At 38.6% G+C, this 26979-nt stretch overlaps 1 protein-coding gene across 2 annotated transcripts in view; it reads right to left on the reverse strand.

Annotated features, from left to right (window-relative positions):
* Positions 1-1752: 1752 nt before the first annotated feature.
* Positions 1753-26979, reverse strand: part of LOC102841319 (myomegalin-like) — a 54755-nt gene continuing 29528 nt past the window's right edge. For both annotated transcript variants that reach the window (XM_006861312.1, XM_006861311.1), the window contains 3 exons: positions 3448-3524; positions 2118-2241; positions 1753-1932 (listed from right to left, as the gene is read on the reverse strand). In XM_006861312.1, the coding sequence (XP_006861374.1) occupies positions 1753-1932; positions 2118-2241; positions 3448-3524 (381 nt within the window). The remainder of the gene's footprint in view (positions 1933-2117; positions 2242-3447; positions 3525-26979) is intronic.

The raw sequence follows: 26979 nt of genomic DNA on the forward strand, positions 1-26979 counted from the left end.
CAAGATGATCTAATCTCCTATTCTCCAAAGTTGTTCAAGGCCATCTTGAATGCCCTCAATTTTTTTGTCAGGTGCACATTAAAAATTTACCAATATTTTTGTTTTTGCTTTTTAGTTTAGCAAGAGTTTATTAAGGAGCCCTTGGTGGCACAATGGTGAAGCAATCATCTGCTAAATGAAAGATCAGTGATTTGAACCCACCAGTTGCTCCATGGTAGATAAGATCTGGTAATCTGCTCCCAGAAAGACTGCAGCCTAGGAAGTCCTATGGGACAGTTCTGTCTTGTCCTATAGAGTCAGAATTAACTCAGTGGCCCCCACAATGAGTGCTTATTAGGTTATAGCGATCAACCAAAGTCTCAGGTACTCTACCAGAAAAGATTTGAAAGCAAATACAATATGACACTGCGAACTGTACAGTAAATGACACACACACACACGCACACACATATATTTTTAAATATGTCAGAGTCGCAAAAGCCTTCATAGGGGAGGCAGCTGATGCCTTGGTGAGTTTTGAAGGATAAACAGGAGTTCGCAAGAAGGGGACAAGATGGCAGATGATTCTCACTGAAAGAAGAGCGTGAGCAAAATTCCGGCGACCTAGCCTAGCTTCATGCCTTCTACAGGCAGTGTGAATTCAGGGTTTGGATTCCAGCAGTGTCTACTACCGTGTAATATGTTGTTGTTGTTGTTGAGTGCCGTGTGATATAGCTCTCTCAATTTCAGCTTTTCCGTTTGACAACTCTATGTAATTCCTGTGTAATAAAATTGTTAGGAGAATGAAACAAAAATGCAACAGATATATTTCTCCCACTACACTAGGATCCCCATGAAGTCTCCTGGTGTTTAACAGAATTCTGAATAATTAATGAATGCTGAATATCTGTTGAATGAATAAACTAGCTTTTCTACCTTTTGCTTACCCCCATTTCACTTCATTTTACTTAAAGCTTCCTGAGTGATTATTTTCAAACATAAATCTTGTCATATTGTTCTTCAGCTTAAAATCCTTCAACTGTCCCAATCTTTAGGATCAAATTCTAACGCCTGTTGATGGTGGATAAAAGTGGCAAACTCAGACCTCTAGCTCCCAATTTAACTTACATTTCATTAACTCTTCCCCAGTTCTTGGACCATGCCTTTCTCTGAGCCTCACATTCATGGTTTCTTCTTTTGCACAGAACATTCCCCTTCCCACCTACTTCCTACTCCATTTCTTTTAACTGCTATTCATTCTTCAAGACTTTGCTCAGATGTCACCTCTTCTGGGAATCCTTCAATGACATCTTGCTCTTTTAATCTGAAATAGGTGGCCATCCTATATATCCCTAGAGCACCTCATGCTACTTATATCAGATAACTCATTAGAATTCTGTGATAATGTTACTTGATGATAAGAAGTGAGACTTTCATTTCTGCAATCTTAGCGCTTATCAGTGTCTGGCAAATAATTGATATTCAATAATTATTTGCTAAGTAAGTGAATCCATACCTTTTGCTTATAACTATTTGTCAACTTCATTGTTCTACTTACACCCTCTTATGTCCCTGACTGCCAAAAAGTAATTTCTATTCATGGGCAACACCAAAGACTGAACCCTAAAGAGAAAATCTTTGGTTAGAGGAGCCAAAAAGTCTTGAAAATGGTGAAGGTTCCAGGTGAAGCCATTAAGGAGGACTGACTGGTATAGGCTCTTGTAGGCTCAAGAACTGTCAAAGAGTAATTGACCGATGGAGCACCCAAGGCACTTACTTGTCCTTCTCCGCCAGGGCCTCAGTGTATTGGCTGTGCTTGACCTGGTCTCCGGGCACATCTTCCCTGTCCTTGGTGACATCCTTAAGTTTCTCTGAGAGCTCCAGGTTACACTCTTTCTCTGCTTCCACCAGAGCTGCCATTCGTGCAGCTTCATCCTTAGCTAGCCTGGATTCCTGCAAAACAAATGAACACTGAGAGTCTGAAAAATTCCACCTAGATTAAGAACCCTAAAGTGCAGGGACAATTGATGAGTTCGGGAAGAAAAATAGGGAGAGACAAAGGTGACAAACAGCAAGAAGAGCCGTAAGGAAAGAGGTAAGAGGGCCCCTAGCCCTGGTCCTTTACAATGTCCACTCACCTCCTGCAGAAGTTGGATCTTATTCTCTAAGAGCTGGTAAACATGCTCTGTCTCCTGTTGCCTCTCCTCAAACTGGCGCCGGAGCTCAGCTTCATTATGGCTGTTTAGATTCTCCACATCAGCCCTAAAACCATAAAGCATTAATCAATCAGAGCCAAACATACACGTGGACTCAATGAGGTTGTTTCAATAACTCAGAGTCACGTTGAAGAGAAGAAAAAGGAAACTTGTTTTTTCCCCTTTGTAATTACTTGTGGACTCCCTCTTCCCAAACTCTTCAGGTAATATTTTAGGATCTATCATTTTTGGTTAATTGGCAATCAGAATACTTTGGACACCCTAGAGGCTTTGGCCACTTCACAGGGAAAAGATAAGACTATTTGCGCCCATAAAGCCTTACAGTTTCAGAAACCCTTAAGGAGGAGTTGTGCTCTGTCCTCTAAAATCACTATGTGTCAGAATTGACTTGATGGCACTGGGGTGCTTTTGGAGTTAGAAGCTTCCTTATTGCTATAGCTTGAAGAAGAATCTTCATTTGAAAGGCAGCTAGTGGTTGAGAACTTAACATTTTTAGTGGACTCTTCAACTGAGACTGCTTTTCCAAAGTGCTTTGCTAGTTCCTTATCTGTTTTACTATTTGAATTTAAAGTGTACCTTTCATTTAGATGGCTGAGACAGGATATCCATTTGGACACCTACCAGAATGTTCTCCTCCTTTGCAGGAATAATCAATAGCATATGGTCCTGAATCTGGGTTATCTATTAAAAGTTGCACAGTTTTCTCCAGGTTCTACATAGAGAACAGATGTTTCATGTAGCAAACATCATGATTCTAGTTGAGTATCTAGTATCCCTAGGAATGAATGTCCAGGCACTAGCATGGAGGGGGTAAGGTGTCACCAGCTTATTTATAGATAAGAACAGCTGCCCTTGGACGACTGAGGATTAGAAAATTGGAGGCAGCATCAGGGGCTGAATGACCTTAATTCCAGTTTTGGTTTTATTGCTGTTTTAAGGCATTTGTTGGAAACCACGGACTATCTTCTTATTCTCAGGATAGAGAAAAATACTGAAAATGTGTAACTTCAGAATAAAACCAAGCTGCTCTACCCAAGCCCTGTGTGACTTTAACGTTTAGATTAGGAGTTTGTATTCATAGAGATGAAATGGGGCTTCCCTAAAGATTACAGGATTTCTTGGTTGATGTTGTTATGATACAAAAGATATTCAGTTAAATTCTTAGAATTTGTTCCCAAATCCATTGCTCTCAGATTAGCCAGCCCCTCTCTGGAAAAGAGTCAAAGTTCAACTAGTTCCAACTACCACTCACCATGTTTTATTCAGATCTTGTTTCTTGTCCTGGAGTTCTCGTTTCAGGCTCTCTACTTCAACCTTCAGTTCAATGTTCTGAAAAGCACATAGATATTCATCATCATTAGCTGCCACAGACACTAGACCCTACAGCCAGGTTCCTATCTGAGTATTGCTTTGGTCCACAGCCTCTCATCTAATTCCAGCCCTCTCCATGACTCCTGACAAAAATGGGGACCCCATTGAATCAGCAACCAGTCAAGGACCAATGAACTGTACACCTTCAGGATTTTCCTTGAATAACTTATCCAGTCTCCCAGTGTGTTCTTAGTTGTCCTTCACCGATGAACTCAGAGCACATTGTGAACAACTGTGTCTAGTTTTGAATTTTCTGATATGGCTAGGTTTTCCTTCTAAATATCAAGAAGTACTATCAATGTGGAAGAGATGGCAGATTAGATTGAATATATACTGACCCCAAGGTATAATCTAAAACTATTTTCTAATGCTTTAAAGCATTCAAGGACAGTATATAGTAACATAATACTTCTCACCAATAACAATATTTCTTACTAATACTAAAGATCAAATTGCTACCTATTTTAAATATACCTTTTTATTTAAGAAACATGAGGGAATGGCAAAAAGTTCATGAAAGTGGAATTAAAGGATAATAGAATTTTTCCACGGACTTTTTGAAATCCCTTCCTATGTTGTAGATAGTTATTAAACAATACTTTTCCTTTATCATAAAATTGGGTTTTATAAATTGGATTTGCTTAAGGTGAGACAGGACTCTGATGATAAATCTATGCAAGAACCAATTTTTACTGAGGTAATGTAGCAACAAGTAAGATTTTGATTTAAAAAAAAAGAAAAATATATTCCGAGTGAAGCATGAAAAAAGATGTGATGGGATGATTGTGCATTAAACATTCAGTGCTTGATACATGGAACGAAGTGGTGGCAAATCAATGTAGAAAACCATTTTCAACTAGCTTGTGGTCATGCTCAGAAGACTGGATAGTAACCAATGGAGAGCAAGAAGGCATCTGAGAGCATTAGTCCAAATGTCATCATGATGAAATCTGTGTTGAGAAAATAATTGATAGCAGATGTGAAGATGATAGATTAGTATATAGGAGGCAGTTGAGCAGAATAGGGATGGGGGCTGTCTGAAATCAGAGGTATGATATGCATATGATATGACTGAAAATGCCATAATTTGGATCAAGAGCACCTTGATCTTCAAAGTCACATCTTTGTGCTTGAAATTTTAAAAGAGATCTTTTGCAGCAGATTTGTCCAATGCAAAACATCATTTGATTTCTTGACTGCTGCTTCCATAGTTATTGGTTGTGGGTGCAAGTAAAATTAAATCTTGGACAACTTGGATCTTTTCTCCATTTATCATGCTGCTGCTTATTGGTCAAGTTGTAAGGATTTTTATTTTCTTTATGCTGAATTTTAAATCCATACTGAAAACTTTGATCTTCATTAGCAAATGTTTTAAGTCTTCTTTATTTTCAGTAAAATAAGCAAGGTTGTATTATCTGTAGATCACAGTTTGTTCATGAGTCTCCCTCCTTTCCTGATGTCCTCTTCTTCTCCATATAGTCCAGCTTCTCAGATAGTTTGCTCAGCATACAGATTGAATAAGTATAGCGAAATGATACAATTCTGAAGCACATCTTTCCTAATTTTAAACCACACACTGTCCCTTTGTTCTGTTTGAAAAGCTGCTCCTCTTGGTCTATGTACAGGTTCCACATAAGCACAACTAAGTGTTTGAAATTTCCATTCTTCACAATGATATCCATAATGTATCATGATCCACACAGTCAAATGAATTCGCATAGTCAATAAAACACAGGCAAACATCTTTCTGGTATTCTCTACTTTCAGCCAAGATCCATATGACATCAGTAAAGATATCCCTCACTCTAGGTCCTTGTATGAATCTAGCTTAAATTTCTAGCAGTTCCTTGTCAGTGTACAGATGCAACCATTTAAAAATGATCTTCAGAAAATTTTACTTGTGTGTGATGTTAATGATATTGTTTGATAATTTCCTCATTCTATTTGGTCACTTTTCTTTGAAATGGGAACAAATGATGGATCTCTCCTAGTAGGTTGGCCAGGTAGGTAGACAAGTGAGTGCCTCCTGCACTGCATAAGTTTGTTGAAACATCTCAGCTGGCATCCTGTCAATTCCTGGAGCCTTGTTTTTCACCAATGCCTTGATCTTCCTTCAATACCTCCGGTTCTTGATCATATGTTATCTCTGGAAATGCTTTAGCGAACTGAGCAAATAAAAATAGAAGATAACCTAACTCAATTTAAATTTCAGGTAAACCATGAATAATTATTTTACTATAAATATTTATCTGAAATTCAAATTGAACCCAGCATCTTGTATTTTATCTGGCAGTCCTAACACCAAAAGATTAGCAACTGGTAGCAAAGCACATTTCAATTTTATGTGAGGAAAAGGTCCCATATCTCAGTATAATTCAATAATCTGGCACAATGAGATATAGTCATCTATTCCAACTGATCAATCAGTGGAAAAGAAAATTTAATTACTATGTTCCCAGCACTGGGCTCAATACTAAGAAGAATATAAAAGTCATTATAATAAATGGTGCTTTCATAGAAGTGAAGTGATATATAATCTATCACATGAGAAGTAGAGAGATACAGGTGTTTCCTCATCTATAAAATTGAAATAGTAGCACCTTCCTCATGATTAAATCTGCATTAGAGGTTGGTAAAGCATAAATAAATTTATATATATGTGATCTAGAATGCTTTTTGGAACACAGAAATAATAATTTAATAACTACCATCAACATTAACAACAAGAGTATTATCATCGGGGGACCGAAATTTATTTCCCAGACAGAGAACATACTATTCAAGGGGATTTCCTATTCAGAATATAGTATTCTGAAAGAGGACTCCTGAGTTTATTATTACTTCTACCATCAATTGATTTCTGTGTGGCCTTGACTGCTAAAGTTTCTCCTTCTGAAAAGTGTACATGAATAGCAACAAGAATGACTAAAAAGTTATTTGGAATTTTCATATGAAAGAAAATATAATCTATAATTACAGAGAATTATCATTAATGTGGCTCCTTACATTTAGCTCCGACTCAATGATCCTGTATAGGGTTTGCAAGGCTGTAAATCATGATGGGAGCAGAAATCATGATGGTTCACAGTCCAGTGCTTATCTTACTGAGTCACTTTGTTCCTATGCTGTTCCTTTGTTTTTGTTGTTATTGTTGTTAAGTGCCATCTAGTCGGTTCCAACCCTATAGAGACCTTGTATAGGGTTTCCAAGGAGCAGCTGTTGAGTTTGAACCACTAACCTTGAGGTTAGCAGTCCAGTGATTATCGTACATCACCACACCACGACACCATGCTGCTGTTTTTTCAGACCAGGAAAATTTAGTAAGTCCAAAAAACCTGTTACTTAGTAAGTCACGTTAGATAAATCAGAAGTCTTGAGGAAGTGAAAACATTTTTTTTTTCCATGTTGTAAAACACATAAAAAGTTTCAAAATACTGGCGCTATTAATTCTGGCTAGAACACAATTTCATTCAATAGCACAGAGAAGCCCGTTCAGGCATAAAAGGGTCAATAGAAGGTGTCCTGATAGAAGTTTCTTACTGCCATTTTTTAATGAAAAGCCCTTGAAAGATTCCTTAAAGAAACACAAAGAAAGATGGAATGTGGGAAGCACTATGTAACAAGCAAGAAAATCAACCTAAAGTCAGAAAGAATCAGGTTCTACCACTACATGCTAAGTGACCTCGGGCAGGTTATTCAATCACTTTGAGCCTCCGTTTTCTGCTGGACTCAGAGTGTTACTTTCTTTCCCTAATGAAGATACGGATGACTATTCCACTGAGGAATCTGTGAGGATTAAAGGAGACAACAAACACCCAGAATACAGCCATGCACACAGCTGCTCAACCATCTTCATTTCTTCCCCCTTTGTTCCCAGACTAACAAGCGCCAATCAGAGAGAGACCTAAGGCCCACAAGAAACAATATAAATCTAAAAGGGGGAAAAATGAAGTCAATACATGAATTAATTTGGTCAAAGATTCACAGATTTGAAGATTTAAAAATGTATCTATTCCAGTTCCCTCATTTTAAAACCCTCTAAGGTGTGGCTCTGTGGGCTAATGTGCTAGACTGCAAAGTCGGTATGAACCACAAAGTCGGCGGTTCAAGTTCACCAGCTGGGCTTTGGAAACCCTATACAGGTCACTATGTGTCAGAACTGGCACTTAACAACAAGCTTATTTTATCACCAAATCTTATCAGTTTTTTGTCAAAATACCTAAAGAAATTGGTATAATTGACAAAGGGTCTGGAAAAGAGAGATTTTACTTTCTGGGAGGGTGGGGTCTGTGTTGGTGTTGTTAAATGCCGTCAAGTCAATTCCGACCCATAGCGACCTTGTATAGGGTTTCCAAGGAGTAGCTGGTGAGCTTGAACCAACGACCTTGCCATTCAAATGGCTTTGCAGTCTGGTGCATTAAACCACATAACCCCCAAAACTATTCACCCATCTAACTCAAGAAAAGGTTTCCTAGTGTAACAGTAGTTAAAGTACTTGGCTAAGAACTGAAAGTCCAATGGTTCAAACCCATAAGCAGCTCTGTCAGAGAAAGATGTGGCAGTTGGCTTCAGTAAAGATTACATAAGGCTTTCAAAACCCGGTGCGGCAATTCTACTCAGTCCTACTGGGGTCACATGAGTTGAAATCAAGGCAACAGGTTAATTCAAGGAAAAGTTTCAAGGATGAATGACTCTGAAATTAAATTATAGGAACACAATGCACTTTCATTACAACATCAAGTACTTAGCACTAGAGGGCAGGTCTAAGATTAACAGCTGTGTTTAACCAGACTTTACACATTAGTAGCTTGTTTTGATTCAGGAAATATCATATGACTAGAGGGTTTTTCCGACTCCATTAAACAGCAATCCATGTTAAACACAGGGGTCTACTGAATTGTTTTCTTCCCTAATATTTATTGCAGTTTAACTTACGACTGGGTTAAAAGCAATCAGCAGTAACCAATTACCTGACTTCTTTCCAAGGCTTTAGTTTAACTCTATAAATTAATCAACTGCTCATATAATCCACAATATAAGCTCTTTTAAAAATAGTTGTTGTTGTTGTTGTTAGGTGCCAGAGAGTCAGTGCTGACTCACAGTGATCTTATGCACAGCAGAACGAAACACTGCCCGATCCTGGACCAATCTCACTATTGCTGCCACGTAAGCTTTTCAAAAGTTTCCTCCAATAAAAACCATGGTTCAGTGAATCCTAATGAACTGTTTTAAAGAAATAAACAAATATATAAAAGTGAAAATAAAGATTTTGAAAAAAGGAGCTCTGGTAGTGTAGTGGTTACGTATTGGGCTGTGAACTGCAAAGTCGGCAGTTCAAAACTACCAGCTGTTTTTTCCGTGGGAGAAAGACACTTTCTGCTCCCATAAAAATGTACAGCCTCAGAAACCCTGTACAGGGTTGCTATGAGTTGGACATGACTCCACAGCACATAACCACAACCATCATAGAAAAAAGAGCTTAATCCAAAATGTAGCCTTTCAGCATTGTTGTTGTTGTTAAGTGCCATCGAGTCAGTTCCAATACAGCGCATTGACATCAGTGCCACACCAGGACCATTAGATGCTGATTGTTATATTAACAAGGTCAATTGTTTTCACACCGTCTTTCACATAAATACTAAAATTCTTCAGGACATTTCTAGAAGTGGTGGAGGGACAAGTTTAAATTGAAAAAGTGTGGTCACAGGAAAGCGGGGTTAATTGATCTACGCCAACTCTTAATAGGTCCTGCCCTCCATATTTAACAATACTCTTACTGACTCTTAGTGTTGAAAGACACTTCGCAGGTCCTGGGGAGTAATAAAGATGTCTAACATGTTTTTCTTATACTCAATTTGCTTGCAGTCCAGTTGAGGGGATAAGAGCAAAATTATGAGATATAGATGAAAAATGCTAAGAGAATTCATTGGTGAGGGAGTTCACACTAGGTTGGAATCACCTGAGAAGGCTTAATGTTATGCTTGACTGATAGCCAAAAGGGTGGAAGTTCAAGTCAACCCAAAAGTGCCCTCGAAGAAAGGCTTGTCAATCTACTTCTGAAAAATCAGCCATTGAAAACCCCATGATGCACAGTTCTATACTGACACAAAAGGTATTGCCAGGAATCTGAGTCTATTCACCAGCAATTGGTAAGACACAGAGGAGTAGAGAAAGTCATATAGATAAGGCAATGTGGAATTACAATAAAAATCTCTCACATAATCTAAACGTACAGGTGCCATTCCATAACTCACTTATTTCAAGCATACATATCGGGCAAAGTTCTAGACAATTAAAATGGGTTTTTTGATGTGTGTGTTGTAATGAATGGTATGTGACTTATATCTCAGTAAAGTTGTTAACAATTTTTTGAAGGCCCCCAGGAAATTATAATGATTATAAATAAATGACAATGATTATTAGATATTAACATATAGAAAGGGCATAGAACAGTGTCTGGAACATAGGAACATTATCATTATATCTGACCAACAAAGGAAAAACTACACATCATCTTCACACTTCTTTAACAGAGGTGATTCTTAGATTTTTTCAAATTTTCTTTCTTGTCTATCCATCCTCTCCAAATTCCTAGCTCACTAGCCTATTAGATACTTATTTCCCTCTCACCAGGATCAGAATAGTCTCATAACTGGTTTCCGCAAACCCTATCTTTCTACTATTTTCATATTTCCTGAAGGTATTTCTGATCAGTTCATTCCCTTTACTTAAAAAGTTTATAACTATACAGCAGCTAAATCTTACACAACTATCTTAGTTATCTAGTGCTGCTATAACAGAAATACCACAAGTGTACAGTTTTAACGAACAGGAATTTATTTTCTTGCATGTAGGAGGTTAGAAGTACAAATTTAAGGCACTGGCTCAAGAGAAGGCTTTCTCTCTTCATCGCTCTGGGGGAAGGTCCTTCTCTCTTCAGCTTGTTTCCTGGTTCCTTGGAGATCTCCAAGTGACTTAGCATCTATCTTTACCTATTTCTACTTGCAAAAACTCCTCCTTTTGTATCTTGTAAGAGACTGACTCAAAACACACCCTGCACTAACCCTGCCTCATTAACACAGTAAGGACAATCCATTCCCAATTGGGATTCTAACCACAGGCATAGAAGTCTGGGTTCCCAACACATATATGTGGGGGACACAAGGAGCTCTGGTAGTGTAGTGGTTCTGAGTTGGGCTGCCAACCTCAAGGTCAGCAGTTTGAAACAACAAGCCATTCTGCAGGAGAAAGATGAGGCTTTCTGCTCCTGTAAAGAGTTACAGCCTTGGAAATCCTCATTAGGATCACTAAGAGTCGGAACTAATTCTACGGCACAGTACCACCACTACATTCAACCCATAACTACAACTAAGCCCAATAATAGTTGTCAGATAATTCAAAATCTGACTTCAAGCTATGTATCCATCTTCATCTCCCATCACATTTCACCAGCCTAACTGCATTTCCCAGACATACCCTATGTGTTTTTAGTGCCCCGTCATGATTCCGTCTTCAGCTTCATCACTAAGCACCATGTCCCTTGTGAAGCCTTACTTTCTCTCCCCTGTATTAAAAGTAATTTCATCTGACCCTGAGTTTCTAGAATCGTATTTCTCTACTTTCCTTTTGCTATAAGTTATAGTAATACTTTTTGACTAACCTTTCTATGTGTGTAGTGTCATGGATTGAATTGCTCCCCCAAAACTCTGTATCAACTTGACTGGGCCAAAATTCTCAGCAGCTTATCAGTAATGTAACAATGTAATGAGGAGTGCTGGCAGCGTAGTGGGTTACGAGATGGTCTGATAACTTCAAGGTCAGCAGCGTGAAGCACCAATCACTCCACATGAGGAAGATGAAGCTTTTTGCTTCCATAGAGATTTACAGCCTCAGAAACCCTATACAGGGTTGCTGTGAGTTAGAACCAACTCAACAGTACACAACCACCACCAGCAGCACTATAACAATCACCCATGATGTGATCTGATGTGATAAACCAATGAGAGGACTGAAAGTGGGATGCAACACATAAAATTCCTTCATAACCCTGATCCCATGTAAGTGGAGATTTATTGGAGTGTGGCCTGCAATACCTTTTTTTTTCTTCCCCAAATTTTTATTGTGAATTGAGTGATCATTTACATGGGAGAACATCAGTTTTATACTCGTTTCATTGCAATGATAACAATCTCCTCCGTGCATCATTCAGCAGTATTTGCTTCTATTCTCGTGTTTTTTTGGGAGGTTAGCGAGTGTATACAAAAACACTCAGGAATATATAATAATTTAAACAACCCAAGGGCACATTCACCTGCAATACCTTTTATCTTACAAGAGATAAAAGGAGTGAGAAGAGAACAGAGATCAGCAGGACCTACCAAGATAGATAGAAGAGCCAGGAGTGGAGTGTGTGTCCTTTCGACCTGGGGTCTTTGCACTGTGAAGCTCCTAGATCCAGAGGAAGACTGATGCTTAGACACTTTGAGACCTCTAAGGAATGCTGGACCTACATCTAAAAGGAAATCAGGACGTTTCCCCAGAGCCGACAGAGAGAGAAAGCTTTCTAGAGCTCACACTCTGAGTTTGGACTTTCAGCCTCCTAAACTGTGAGAGATTAAATTTCTGTCTGTTAAAAGCATTTCTGTTATAGCAAAACTAGATAATTAAAACACGTAATAAAAGCTTTGAAAACACATGGAATGAGTGAAACAACAAATGAACCATAACCAGGGATGAGTCTTGGATTTAGCAATTCAATCCAGACAGCAATGTCCAATGAAAACAGCAGCTTCCAAGGGGGTCTGCTTGATCAGTTAAAATCAAGACAGAGAGGTTAGCTCAGAAATTATGGTAACTTCTTATTGTGACCCCCAAAGGAATAATTTTTATAGATTTTCTCAAAGGGCACAAGACTATCACAGAGTCTTATTATAAAGAAGTTTTAAGAAAATGGAAAACTGCATTGGTGAGAAAAAACCAGGAAAGTGGTGTCGAGGAATTTTCCCCCATAATGATAATGTACTTGTTCATTCTTTGAGGGTAGAATTTTGGTGGGAAACCTAACCCCATCCACCCTACAGCTCTTCAGACTTCTTTTTGTTCCCAGAACTAAATGGACATTTAAAAGAAACATGATTTGAACCCCTCAAGGATGCCAAAACTACCATTTTGACATAGTATAAATCCAACAACATAAAATTCCTCAGAAAAGGGTAAGAAAGACAGAAACACCACCTTCAGAAGTATATAGCCCTAGATATAGGATGTGTAGAGAAGCAATACCTTCACATTTTAATATTTTTGTTTAATAAATGTTTCTGTGATTTTGTGGCAATACTTTTTTGCTGACTCTCATATCATTAACCCATCTGAGATAAAAGGCTGCTAAAACTGAGGCATAAAAAGGAGAAATTACTTGCTATGGAGCAAATGAGTCACTATTGTTGTTGCTGTTAAGTGCCCTGGAGTTGGTTCTGACACAGAGCGACCCAATATAGATAGGGTTTCTGAGGCTTTAAGCCTTCAAGTGAGCAGAAAGCCTCATCTTTTTCCCATAGAGCAGCTGGCAGGCTCGAACCACACACTTTGTGGTTCACCGTCCAGTGCTTATCATATGGAGTCAACACACTCCTGGAGCCACTAACAGAATCTCAAATAAAATTTAGGACTCCAGCCCATCTTCTAGCTTTCATTCTCCCCTCTAAAAAGTGTTAACATTCTATACCTATTCACTACCTTGACCCTTAAAGACACTAAAATCTCCCAGACTTTAAAATTAACATTTTGGAGGGGAAATTGAGCATAAATAAATACTAGATGATATTAAGGAATTATTTTTAAGTTTTGAAAAACACTAATAGTATTGTGGTTATGTTTAAAAGCCAATCCCGTATCTGTTAGAGTTCCATGCTGATGTCTGCACAGATCAAGTTACAATGGCTGAGACATGCCATATGGATGGGACAGGGAGAAGAGGAGCAGTGGGGAGAGGTGAGTGAAATGAACATCAGAATGGTGGTACCAAAGCTGGTTGATAGGTACGTTGTAGTTCATTAAACTATTCTCTTTTTCTCTATGTGATATCTCTATTTGAAAACTTCTATAAGAAACCTTTAAAAGGGACATTTTTATCATTAAAGGACAAATGTCCACATTCTTTTTTATTTTCATTATTACCTAAACTGAGGTCATGAATAGCAAGGAACATTCTACTCCTCATTGCAGCTTCTTTCATCCATCAAACTTAACATAAAGCAGTTACCATGGGTGTCTTGGAGTACTTTCTAGTGATGCTAAGTATAATTCCCAATATAAAGAGATAAAGAGAACAAATCTGCCTCTAAACACCTCTCAAACACGGGGAACTCAGGATACAACTGAATCGGAGTTGTAGGAAGAAAAGATACTGAAGTAAATTGCAAACACAAAGATTCTTTTAAGGAAGAATCTGCAACTACATTCGTTGGGCAAATTGAACTAACACGAGTATAGTTCTCTCACTCCACTATCTCTTCCAGCCTCACATTGTCCAGTCACTTACCTTTCCTTCTCACTGACTCACCTTCCCCAATTTGAACTCTACTGTTTGAGCCCAACAGAGAACCACAATGAATCCACCATTATCCTGCTGCTTTTATTTCTGATAATCAAATAGCTGAGTGATCGTTTCTAAGACCCTTCTAAGTCTTTGGTGGTACCACACTTTTCTAAATGCAAGGACCTCTAACACATTGCTGTAGAGTCAATTTTGACTCATGGTAACACCACTTGTAGTAGAATAGAACTGTACTCCATGGAATCTTCAATGGCTGTTTTTTCATAAATGGATTGCCAGAATTTTCTTGACGGTGTCTCACTGATTTAGAAATAAATCATGTAAGTGCACTTTGAAGCTACCATGACTTTGCCCAAGCTCTCACTCTGTGATGGCTTTTCAGCCCTTCCTAAACCTTCTCTTCTTGAAATTTCATCTCAAAACATCCCCTCCTCCAGGAAACGTTCCCTAATCTCCTACTCAGAACTAATCATTTCTTTCTCTTCACTCCCACTGCACTTTGTTTATAATTAATATGACATCCATACCAGGATTCTTCTGAAAGTGAAAAGGGTCACTATGCTAATTATGCTTGGACAGCAGGCAAAAATCAGGACTGTCTTGAGTAAACCAGAGCTTAGAACTATCTAATGGCTATCTCTAGACTGTCTCTCACTTCATTCTGCCTTGTAGTTCAAGTTAGTTATTTTAAAGGCATAACTCCTCTATTAGGGCCTAAATAGCACTTTCCCCTCCATAGCTCAAACCATATCTTTTTAGAATAAACACTTTGTCACTTGTTGTGAAATACTAACTTACATTTTTGTTTTTGATATTTAACTTCACATTCTTGTGTGTAGGGGTGCACATTCTTGTGTGTAGGGGTGCTCCTTCAGGGCAGGGACAAAGCCTTATGCTATTTTATATCCCTCATCATTTGCTGCGGAAATAAGAAAATGGAAAAGGAAAAGGAAGTTCGATAGCAGGCACTCATGAATAAAACTGTTGTTGTTATTGTTAAATGCCACTGAGTGGGTTCCAATTCACAACAACCCTATTAGGGTTTCCAAGGAGTAGCTGGTGGATTTTAATCATCGACTTTGTAGTTTGCAGTCCAATGCTTACCTACAGCACCACAGCTTGTTATTGTTAAGTGCCTTTGAGTCAGTCCCGATTCATAGCTATCCTGTATAGGGTTTCTGAAGATCAGCTGGTAAATTTGAACTGCCAACACTGCAGTTCAAACCGACCTTGAGGTCCAGTGCATTATCCCACAGTGCCATACCAGGAAACAATTAATAAAACAAGCAAGTACTTATTGGAGATTAAAAATTGCCATAACCAAAGCAACAACATAATCCTTGGCCTAAAGGAATTCTCATTGGTCAGTTTGTCACACTGCATTGGCTTGCATGTTGCAGTGATGCCACCAGTATTTTGAGCACCAGCAGGATCACCCATGGTGGACAGATTTCAGCTGAGCTTTCAGATGAAGACATACTGGGAAGACAGAGAGGTGGACCACACCGTATGAATAGCAACAGGATAGTGTCTGATACCGTGTCAGAAGATGAGTTCCACAGGTTGGAAGATGCTCTAAATATGACTGGGAAAGAGCTGCCTTCTCAAAGTAGAATTGATCATAATGGTGTGAGTGGAGTAAAGCTTTCAGGATCTTTCTTTGCTTTTGCTTCTCATTTGAACAACTTAAAATGAGAACACACAGCTGCAAACATGCATTAATAATCAGCACATGGAAAATGTAACATGTTAGTCTAGGAAAATTGGAAGTTGTCAAAATTAAATAGAGCACATAAAGATCAGTATCCTAGGTAACAGTGAACTGAAATGGACTGGCATTAGCTATTCTGAATCAGACAATGGTATGGTTTACTATGCCAAGAAGATAAACTGAGAAGGAATGGTGTTGCATTCATATTGAAGTAGAATGCAACCTATTATAGGATAACACCCATATGCCTCCAAGGGAGACTAGTTAGTACCACTATTATTCAAATTTACACACTAACCACAAAAGCTAGTGATGATGAAATTGAAGAATTCTACCAATTTCTTCAGTCTGAAATTGATCAAACAATCAAGATGCATTGATAATAACTGGTGATTGCAAAGTGAAAGCTGGAACCAAAGAGGAAGGCTCTGTAGCTGGAAAATATGGTCTGGCTGATATAAATTATGCTGGACATAATAGAGTTTTGCAAGACAAATGACTTAATTCATTGCTAATACCTTCTTTTTAAAAAAACATAAAAGGTGACTACAGATTAAAAAAACCTCACCAGATGGATACACAGTATCAAATTGACTGGCTGTATTTGTGGGAAGAAATGATGGAGAAGCTCAACACCATCATCAGCTAAAACCAAACCAGAGGCAGACTGTGGAGCAGACTTTCAATGGCTCATATTGCACTTTTAATGTAAGTTCAGGCTAAAGCTGTAATAAAACAACTCCATGAAAGCCAAAATATGACCTTGAGTATATTCCTACCTGAATTTAGAGACCATCTCAAGAACAGATTTGATGCATTAGACATTAATGACCAAAGGCAGAACACTTGTAAAATGACATAAAGACCACCATACAGAAAGAGAGCAAAACGTCATTTAAAAGACAGGAAAGAAAGAAAAGACATAAATGGATATCAGATGAGATTCTGAAATTTGCCCTCCAGAGTAGACATGCTAAAGCAAATAGAAGAGATGAGGATATAAAAAAGCTGAATAGAAAATTTCAAAGGGCAGATGGAGAAGACAAAGTCAAGTATGTAATGAAATGTAAGACCTGGAATAAGAAAAATAAAAGGGAAGGACAGGCTCAGCATTTCTCAAGCTGAAAGAACTGAAGTAAAAATCTAAGCCTCAACTTGCTATATTGAAAGATTCTATGGACAAAATACTGAATGACTCAGGGAACATCAAAAAAAGAAAGAAGGAATACAGAGTCACTGTACCAAAAAGAATTGAAGTTCAACCATTTCAAGAGATAGCATATGAACAAGAACTGATGGCAACGAAGGAAGAAGTTCAAGCTGCACTGAAGGCATTGACAAAAAAGAAGGCTATAGGAATTGACTAAATACTAATTTAAATCTTTTTATAAATTAGAGGTGCTCACTTGTATATGCCAAGACAGTTCTGGTCAACCAATTGGAAGTGATCCATATTTGTGCCCATTCCAAAGACAGTGACCCTACATAATGTGGAAATCAATGAACAATATCACATGCAAGCAAAATTTTGGTGAAGATAATAATAATAATAAAAATGGCTGCAACAGTCAGGAAGCTGCCAGAAATTCAAGATGGATTCAGAAGAGGATGTAGAACAAGAGATATCATTGCTGATGTCAGATGAATCTTGGCTAAAAGCAAAGAATAACAGAAAGATGTTTACTTGTGATTTCTTGGCTATGCACAAGCATTCACCTGTGTGGATCATAACAAACTATGGATAACAATGCAAAGAATGGGTATTTCGGAACACTTAATTGTTCTCATGAGGACTTTGCACATAGACCAAGAAGCAGTTGTTTGAGCAGAACAATGGGATACTGAATAGTTTAAGATCAGGCAAGGTGTTCATCAGGGTTGTATCAGACACACTAGGAGAATGGGATCTACCAAAGCTGAAGGAGCAGAGTTAACTTTCCAATGAACCTGGAAGGCAAAACTGAAGTCCAGGGTTGAAGGGCATTTACTCAGAATCCAGAGTGCATTGCCAACACTTAGAGTCTTGACCCTTTTGTAATGAAAACGTCTACGTTTTACCTGCTCCACCATTGTATTTGGAAGCAGGTTAATTTATATTCTAGATTCATAGATGAAGAGGAATTTTGTCCCATGCTGGAATCTGGACTTTGGAAGAATTTGGTGATAATATGATGGGATTAGTGCATTTTGGTTGCATGCATGTTAGTTGTATCCTATTAGGTGCAAGCATGAATTTATAATAGTCTTTATTGAGTGATTATGTATGATTTAAGAAGATATGTACAGGTGCCAAATTGGCAATGGGTGAACTATGACAGTTTAGGTTTTGCATCAACTTGGCTGGAACAGGACTCTCAGTGGTTTAACAGTTAAGATATAACGAATGATCCCCCATGATATGATCTTATGTGATCAGTTCTGATATGATATAATTATCCTATGTGCTGTAAATTCTCACTTCTATGATAATGGGGTTGGACAAAATCCAACCATATTTTGTGAATTGGAAAAGTGAGCAAAGCTCAGAGGGATCTACTGTCAACAAGATAGAAGAGCTGGGAGTGCAATGAGTCCTTGGGACCTAGGGAGTGCCTGTGCTATGAAGCTCCTAGATCTAGGACAAGACTGATGACAAGATGTATGAAGATCTCCATGGAACACTGGGCCTGCAGATGCTGAAAGGAGGCAAAGGTATTCTCCAGAGCTGCTGACACAAAGAGAAAGCCTTCTGAATTTGGGATTTTAGCCTTCTAAACTGTGACAGAATACATGACTATTGGTTAAAGTCATCCTCGTGTGGTATTTCTGTTTTAGCAGCACTAGAGAACTAAGACAGGAGTCTTCCTCCCCCCACCAACCCAGGCTTCTCTGATACCTTTGGTGCAAGGCTATAGCTATATAGAACAAGATGAGGTACTGAGTATTTTCGTAGAGGATTCTACACTGACCAAAAGACAAAGGACTGGTCTTTGCACAGTCTCTAGAAATACATTTTGTTGATGCTATTAAGTGCCATCAAATCAGTTCTGACTCATAGCAACCCTGTATAGGGTTTCCAAGGAGCAGCTGGTGGGTTTGAATCACTGACCTTATGGTTCCAACCAATCTTGCAGTCCAGTGCTTATCCTATAGTGTGTTTTAGTAGCTCCCAAATGAGTTCTTTTATAGATGAAGTTTCTCTCCATTCACTCAGTTTGGGAACAAAACTAGAACTTTAGTGGGTCTAAATATCTGTGTGATCTGACACTAACCAGGGGCCCTCAAGTCAATTAGGACTTATGGTGACCTCATGTGAGTCAGCATAGAACTATACTTTGTAGGGGTTTTAATGGCTGCTTTTCCAGAAGTCGATCCCTGGTCCTTTCATTTGAAGTGCCTCTAGGTAGACTTGAACCTATAATTTTGCAATTAGCAGTGGAGCACATTAACCATTTGCACTACGCACAGACTCCTGATCTTCCACAGTTGTTGGTGTTGTTGTCAGGTGCTATCGAGTCACTTCTGACTAATAGCAATCCTATGTACAACAGAACAAAACATTGCCCAGTCCTGTGTCAGCCTCACAATTATTGCTGTTTGAGCTCACTGTTGCAGCCATTGTGTCAATTCATCTTACTGAGGGTCTTCCTCTTTTTCACGGACCTTACACTAGTCCCTCCCTCTTATAATAATTATAATGCTACCTGCTTGTTAATCTATGTTGTTGTAGATGTCTAGATAGGTGTTCAAATGTAAAACCTTAAGACCTTGGGGTAGAGGAAAGACATGATCCTTTGTTTTTCCACAGATTCCAGGCTCACTGTTTTCTTTATTGTAGTTAAGCTCCAAATTAGAGACAAAAATTGCCCCAGCATGTGACAAGTACCCTTCAGTGCCAGGAAAGCGTTACTGCAGTTACCCAGGGCAGTATCCTCAGCCTCAGTAACAAGAAGCCTGCAAGACCAGGGCACTCTCCTTCCAGCGCCTAGCTTAGTGGCCAGTTCTCCAAAGAGATGGAAAAACCCAAGTGGAAAAGTTTCAGTTTATATACTCTAAGGATCCTCATCCAAGCAGCAAAACTCCTGTGTTCAGGTGACTGTTTCAAGCCTAACCTACCTCACTCCTTAATAGGGGCCTGAAAGCAATGCCATTCTTTTCCCAACCTAGTTTATCTTGATTTAGACAAACACAGACATCCATCTCTGAGTAAGCACTGAGCTCTAAAGAGATCAGTTTGTATGAACACCGCCAGGCTTCTTGGGGTGTGTGTGTGTGTGTGTGTGTGTGTGTATGAGAGAGAGAGAGAGAGAATGAGGAAGTTGGGTTGTGTGATGGTAGCCTTGTATTAATATTCTGTGTGTGTGTGTTGTTATAAAACAAAATGCTCACTATTTTAACCATTTTTAGTAAACCAACTCTGTGGCATTAATTACATTCACCATGTCATGCTGCCACCACCCTTACCCATTTCCAAGTTTTACATCGCCCCAGATGCTCAGTAACCCTTAAGAAACAAGACTCCCATTCCCTACCTCCAAGCCCTTGATAACCACAAATAAACTTTTGTCTCTATGCATTTGCCTATTCTAAATATTTCATGTAAGTGAGCTCACACAACATTTGTCCTTTTGTGTCTGACATATTACTCACCATAATGTTCTCAAGGCTCACCCATGTCATAGCATTTGACACGCCATCATTTCATTTCTCTTTATGGCTGAATAATTTTATATTGTATGTTTATATCTTGTTTCGATAGTCATTCATCTGTTGATGGACACTTGGGCTGTTTCCACCTTTCGGTTATTGTGACTAGGATGTAATGAACATTGTTGTGCAAGTATCTGTTTGAGTTCCTGTTTTCAAGTCTCTAGGTATAAACTAACGATTGGTCATATGGTAATTCTATGTTTAAGTTTTTGAGACACCAACAAACTGCTTTCCACACTGGCTGTATCATTTTACATTACCAGCAGCACTGCATGAGGGTCCCAGGATTATTCATTTCTATTCAGTATTTTCTGTTTTTCTGATAATAGCTATTTTACTGTGTGTGAGGGGGATCTCAATGTAGTTTAGATTTGCATTTCCCGGATGGCACTGTAGGATAAGTATTGGACTGGTAACCACAAGGCTGACATTTCAAACCCACTAGCTTCTCCAAGGGAAAAAGATGAGACTTCTCTGCTCTCATAAAAATCTACAGTGTTAGAAATCCTATAAGTGTTGCTATGAGTTGGAATTGACTTAATGGCAGTGGGTTTTAATGACTAATAATGTGGAATATCCTTTCATGTGCTAATTGGCTAGTTGCATATCTTCTTATGATAAATGTCTATCCAAGCCCTTTGTCCATTTTAAAATTAGGTTGTTTGTCTTTTTGTTGAGTTATAGAAGTTCTTTAAGTACACTGGGATATTAAGTCTTATTAGATATATTTGTTATTGTTAAGTGTCATCGAATCTGTTCCAACTCATAGGAAGACTGTATAGGGTTTCAAAGGCTTTTTTAATCTTCCCGGGAAAAAGTCTCATCTTTATCCCATGGAGCAGCTGGTGGGGTTGAACCACAGACCTTGTGGTTCATAGCCCAGTGCTTATTGTATGCAACCACCACACTCTTCCTTAAAATTTTCTCATATCCTGTAATTTGTCTCTTTACTTTCTTGGTAAAACTCTTCTTTGATGTATGAAAGTTTTAATTTTGATAAATTTTTAAATTTTGATAAAGTCTGATGTATCATTTTGTCATGGTTTTTCATAAGTTATTCATGCTTTTTGTGTCTTATCTAAGATTCCATTGTCAAAGAACAAGGCCTTAAAAGTTTTACTCCTATGTTTTCTTTAAAGAACTATAAGGTTATAGTTCTTATATTTTGGTTATTGATCCATTTTGAGTTAATGTTCATAAATAATGTGAGGTGTGAATTCAAATCCATTACTTTCCATGTAGCAATCCAGCTGCCCCTATTCATTTGTTTTTTCCATCAAATATTTACTGAGCATCTACTTTGTATGGGCAAAGTACTGTGTAGGCACTAGAAAGGGCAAGATACACACAATCAAAATCCTTGCTGAGTTTATAGCCTGGGGAGCAATTAAACTGAAGATTAAAGTAGAATATGACAAACAGAAGAGAGCTCAGAATCAGATATGTACATCTGTAAGGAAATGCACACAGGGTGGTAGATAAAAATAGCAACAGATATACAAATCAATACAACTACTCCTGCAAAGAGATTCTTACACCCAACTCAAAACATGTTGTAGCATGGGTTGTTTTAAAAATCAGCTCCCCAGATCCAGTCTCGTAGGGAGTAGAGATATAAATCAGAAACCAACACTGCCAAGGGAAAAGCAACAATTGGTTACTTAGGGCAGCAGTATGGTACCATGCAAGGAGTGCAGTCTTTAGAATTAATCTGCAAGAGTGGGAATTGACTTTCTGACAATAGGTTTGGTTTTATAGGGTTTCAAATAAAGCTCTCTCACACTGTAGAATATTGAATCCTATAAATTGCACATACTCAACGACTTTGTTACCTATAAAAGTAAGTTCCACACAGTTCACCCTCTGTAACCTATAGACAAATCTCTCAAAATAAGTTTCAATTCCTTCAAGGTGTCAACTTATTTAATTGTGCTGAGATCCAGGGATATTGTGAAAATTAAATGAGAACCTATAAACGGAAACCCCTGACATGCAAACATTATTAAATACACTTGTTGTTGTTGTTAGATGCCATCAAGGCGGTACCGACTCACTGCGACCCTATGCACAACAGAACGAAACATTGCCGGGTCTGGGCTGAACTCACAATTGTTGTGATGCTTGCCAACCCATCTCGCTGAAAGTCTTCCTCTATTTCTCTGATCCTCCACCTTACCAAACATGATATCCTTCTCCAGTAGCTGACATTATGTCCAAAGTATGAGAGACGAAGTTTGGCAATCCTAGCCTCCAAGGAGCTCTCTGGCTGCACTTCTTCCAACACAGATCTGTTGGGACTTTTGGTAGCCCATGGCACGTTCAATATTCTCCTCCAACACCATAACTCAAAAGCATCAGTTCTTATGCAATCTTTCTTATTCACTGTCCAGCTTTCACATGCATATGAGATTATCGAAAATATCATGGCTTGGATCAGGTGCATCTTAGTCCTCAAGCTAACATCTTTGCTCCTCAACATTTAAAAAAGTCTTGTGCAGCAGATTTGCCTAATGCAATACATTGTTTAAATTCTTGACTGCTGCTTCCGTGAAGCGTTGATAGTTGATCCAAGAAGAATGAAGTCCTTGACAACTTCAATCTTTTCTCCATTGATAAGAATGTTGTTGGTTGGTCCAATGGTGACAATTTTTGTTTTCTTTACATTGAGATGAAATCCATACCAAAGGCTGTGCTCTTTGATCTTCATCAGTAAGTATTTTAAGTCCTCTTCACTTTCAGTAAGGAAGGTTGTATCATCTGCATATCGCAGGTTGTTAATGACTCTTCCTCCAATTCTGATGCCAAGCTTCTCATGTTATTTGCTCAGCATACAGGTTGAATAAGAATGGTGAAAGAATAAAACCCTGTCGCACATCTTTTTAATTTTAATCCATTCAGTGTTCCCATGTTCTGTTTAAACAACTGCCTCTTGGTCCAGGTACAGAGTCCTCATGATTAAGTGTTCCGGAATACTCATACTTCACAATGTTGTCCATAACTTGTCATGATCCACACAACTGAAAGCCTTTGCATAGTCAATAAAGCACAGGTCTGGTAGCGTAGTGGTTATGAATCGGGTTGCGAACCTTAAGGTCAGCAGTTCGAAACTACCAGCTGCTCCGCGGGAGAAAGATGAGGCCTTCTGCTCCCGTAAAGATTTACAGCCTCGAAAACCCCGTACAGGGTCGCTATGGGTCGGAACCAACTTGACGGCACTGGGCACTTAACAACAACAAAACATCTTTCTGGTATTCTCTGCTTTCAGCCAAGATCCATTGGACATCAGCAATGATATCCCTCATTCCATGCCTCTTTTGAATCTGGCTTGAACCTCTGAAAGTTCTCTCAATGTATGCTTGTATTACCTTTAGTAAAATTTTATTCTCATGGGATATCAAAGATATTGTCCGATGATTTCCGCATTCCTTTGAGGCACCTCTCTTCGGATTGGGCACAAATACGGATCTCTTCCAATCAGTTGGCCAGATAGTTGTCTTACAAATTTCTTGGCATAGATGAGTGAGTGCCTCCAGTGTTGCCTCACTTTCTTGAAAGATTTCGATTTCTATTCCATCAATTCCTGGTGCCTTATTCTTCACCAACTCCTTCAATGCACCTTGGATTTCTTTCTTTAGTATCATTGGCTCGTGATCATATGCTACGTCTTGAAAGGGCTGAACATCAACCATTTCCTTTTGGTAGTGACTCTGTGTATTCCTTCCATCTTCTTTTGATGCTTTCTGCATCATTCAATAATTTGCACAGATAATCCTTCAATAATAAAAGTGAAAGCTTGAAGTTTTTCTTCAGTTGCCCCAGCTTGATAAATGCTGAGTATGTTCTTTCCTTTTGGTTTTCTGATTCCAGATCTTTGCACATTTTGTTGTAATATGTGACTTTGCCTTCTTGAGTGGAACTTTGAAATTTTCTGTTCAGCTCTTGTACCTCATTTCTTCCATTTGCTTTAGCATCTCTACACTGGAGAGCAAGTTTCAGTGTCTCTTCTGACATCCATTTTGATCATTTTCTACTTTCTTGTCTTCTTAATGACTTTTTGCTTTCTTCCTGTATGATGTTCTTCATGTCATCCCACAACTCTTCTGGTCTTCATTCAGTCTTTAGTGTTTAATGTATCAAATCTCTTCTTCAGATGATCTCTAAATTCAGATAGGATATATTCAAGGTCATATTTTGGCTCTTGTGAACTTGTTTTCATTTTCTTCAGCTTTGGTCTGACTTTGCATATGAACAATTGATGGTCTGTTCCAACATCTCCTCCTGGCCTTGTTCAGACTGATGACATGGAGCTTTTGCATCGATGAAGTCAATTGGATTTCTGTGTATTCCATCTGGTGAGGTCCATGTGTATAATCATCTCTTATGCTGTCTAAAGAAGGTATTTTAAATGAACAAATCATTGATTTTGCAGAATTAGATCATGTGATCTCCAGCATAATTTCTATCACTAAGGCCATATTTTCCAACAACTGATCCTTCTTCTTTGTTTCCAACCTTTGCATTCCAATCACCAGTAATGGTCAATGTATCTTGATTGCATATTTGATCAATTTCAGATTGAGGAAGTTGTTGGAATTCTTCTGTTTCGTCCTTACTGGCTTTAGTGGCTGGTTCATAAATTTGAATAATAGTGGTATTAACTGGGCTTCCCTATAGGTGCATGGATGTTATCCTATCACAGGCAGCATTGTAGCTCATGACTGATCTGGATATGTTCTTTTTGACAATGAATGCAACACCATTCCTCTTCAATTTGTCATACTAGGCATAGTAAACCATGCGGTTGTCAGATTCAAAATGGCCAATAGCAGTCCATTTCAGCTCACTAATGCCTAAGATATCGATGTTTATGGGTTCCATGTCATACTTGACAATTTCCAATTTTCCTAGATTAATACTTCGTACATTCCATGTTCTGATTTTTAATGGATGTTTACAGCTGTTTCTCTTTATTTTGAGTTGTACCCATCAGCAAATGAAGGTCCCGTGGGAGTAAAGTCCACATTACTCCATTCGCGTCATTACAGTTGGCTCTACTTTGAGGAGGCAACTCTTCCCCGGTAGCGTTTTAAGTGCCTTCCAACCTGAGGGGCTGATTTTCTGGCCCTATATCTGACAGTGTTTTTCTGCTAATCATAAGGTTTTCAGTGACTAAATATGCAGAAGTAGTTTGTCATTCCTTCCTAGTGTGTTTTCGTTTGGAAGCTCATCTGAAACCTGTCTACCATGGGTGACCCTGCTGTTATTTAAAATATCCGTGGCATAGCTTTCAGAATCACAGCAACTCACAAGCTACCACAGCATGACAAACTGACAGACTAGTGGTAGATTAAATACAGTGGGTACTTCATAAATGTTTGTTTCCCCAAATGAAGCCACATGCATAAATCATGTGATTAGGAAGGAGAAAGAGTAATTCTGGTCAACACTGAATATAGGAACTCAAGAAAAGATCAGTTATAATCAGGTATTTTTGCTTGTTTAATTTAGACCCTGAGGCTATTGGTTCCAAGATACACACTGCTTTGGTGTCTACACCAGTCTCCAGCTGAAATTCTTCTCTGTGTGTCCTGAGCTCTTCATTCCCTATGGTCACTGTTAAAATCATGGTTGAGTCCCAGAAACTTCTTGATCTGGCCCAACTGAGCAAGCAAGTGAAAAACACATATACAAAAATATCAATGATCTCAATATGCTCTCTCTGTCTCCAGCACATTCCTCAACAGGACTAATCTCTCTCACTTGGCTGGAGCCTCTCTGTTCACAAATAGGCCTGGCTGGGCTTAATTTAGCAAAGTACATGCCCACTGCAAATGCTGGGGCAATGAGACTGGAGCCCCTGCAATCTTCTAGGACACCTTGTGGGGAGACAAGAACCCTGCCCCTTCAATGTACTAAAAAGGGAAAGATACTCAGCATGTTTTGTATCCCTCAGCTAATTAGAAACTGCAGTACCTTGACCTCTCACACAAACTTTTCCTCTGAGTAGCAGATAATAGACAGAACTGGGAAGTAAGTAATAACTAACTTTGGATTAAAAGTATAAAAATGACATTAAATTTTCTATACATACTGGCATATAAGAAACCTATGGCTTGTTCATTTAAAAACAATTTTTATTCATTTTGTTGTTGTTGAGAATATATAGCAAACCACACATCCATTCAACACTGTCTATATATACAATTCAGTGGCACTGATCTCGTTCTTCAAGCTGTGTAACCAATCTCATCTTCCTTTCCTGAGTTGTTCCTCATTAAACTAAACTCGGGACCCCTAAAGTTCCTATCTAATTTTCAAGTGGCTGGTGTCAGTTTGACACCATATAAGACAATCCTTCAAAGGGCATAATGCTCAAGACAGACATTTTTTAAACTAGGTTTTAAGAAGACTTCAGGGAATAGTTTTAGGTTTAAAGATTATTTCAGGGTTTCATCCAC

The sequence above is a fragment of the Chrysochloris asiatica genome, unplaced genomic scaffold (assembly GCF_000296735.1).
Source record: "Chrysochloris asiatica unplaced genomic scaffold, ChrAsi1.0 scaffold00042, whole genome shotgun sequence".
NCBI classification, from domain to species: domain Eukaryota; kingdom Metazoa; phylum Chordata; class Mammalia; order Afrosoricida; family Chrysochloridae; genus Chrysochloris; species Chrysochloris asiatica.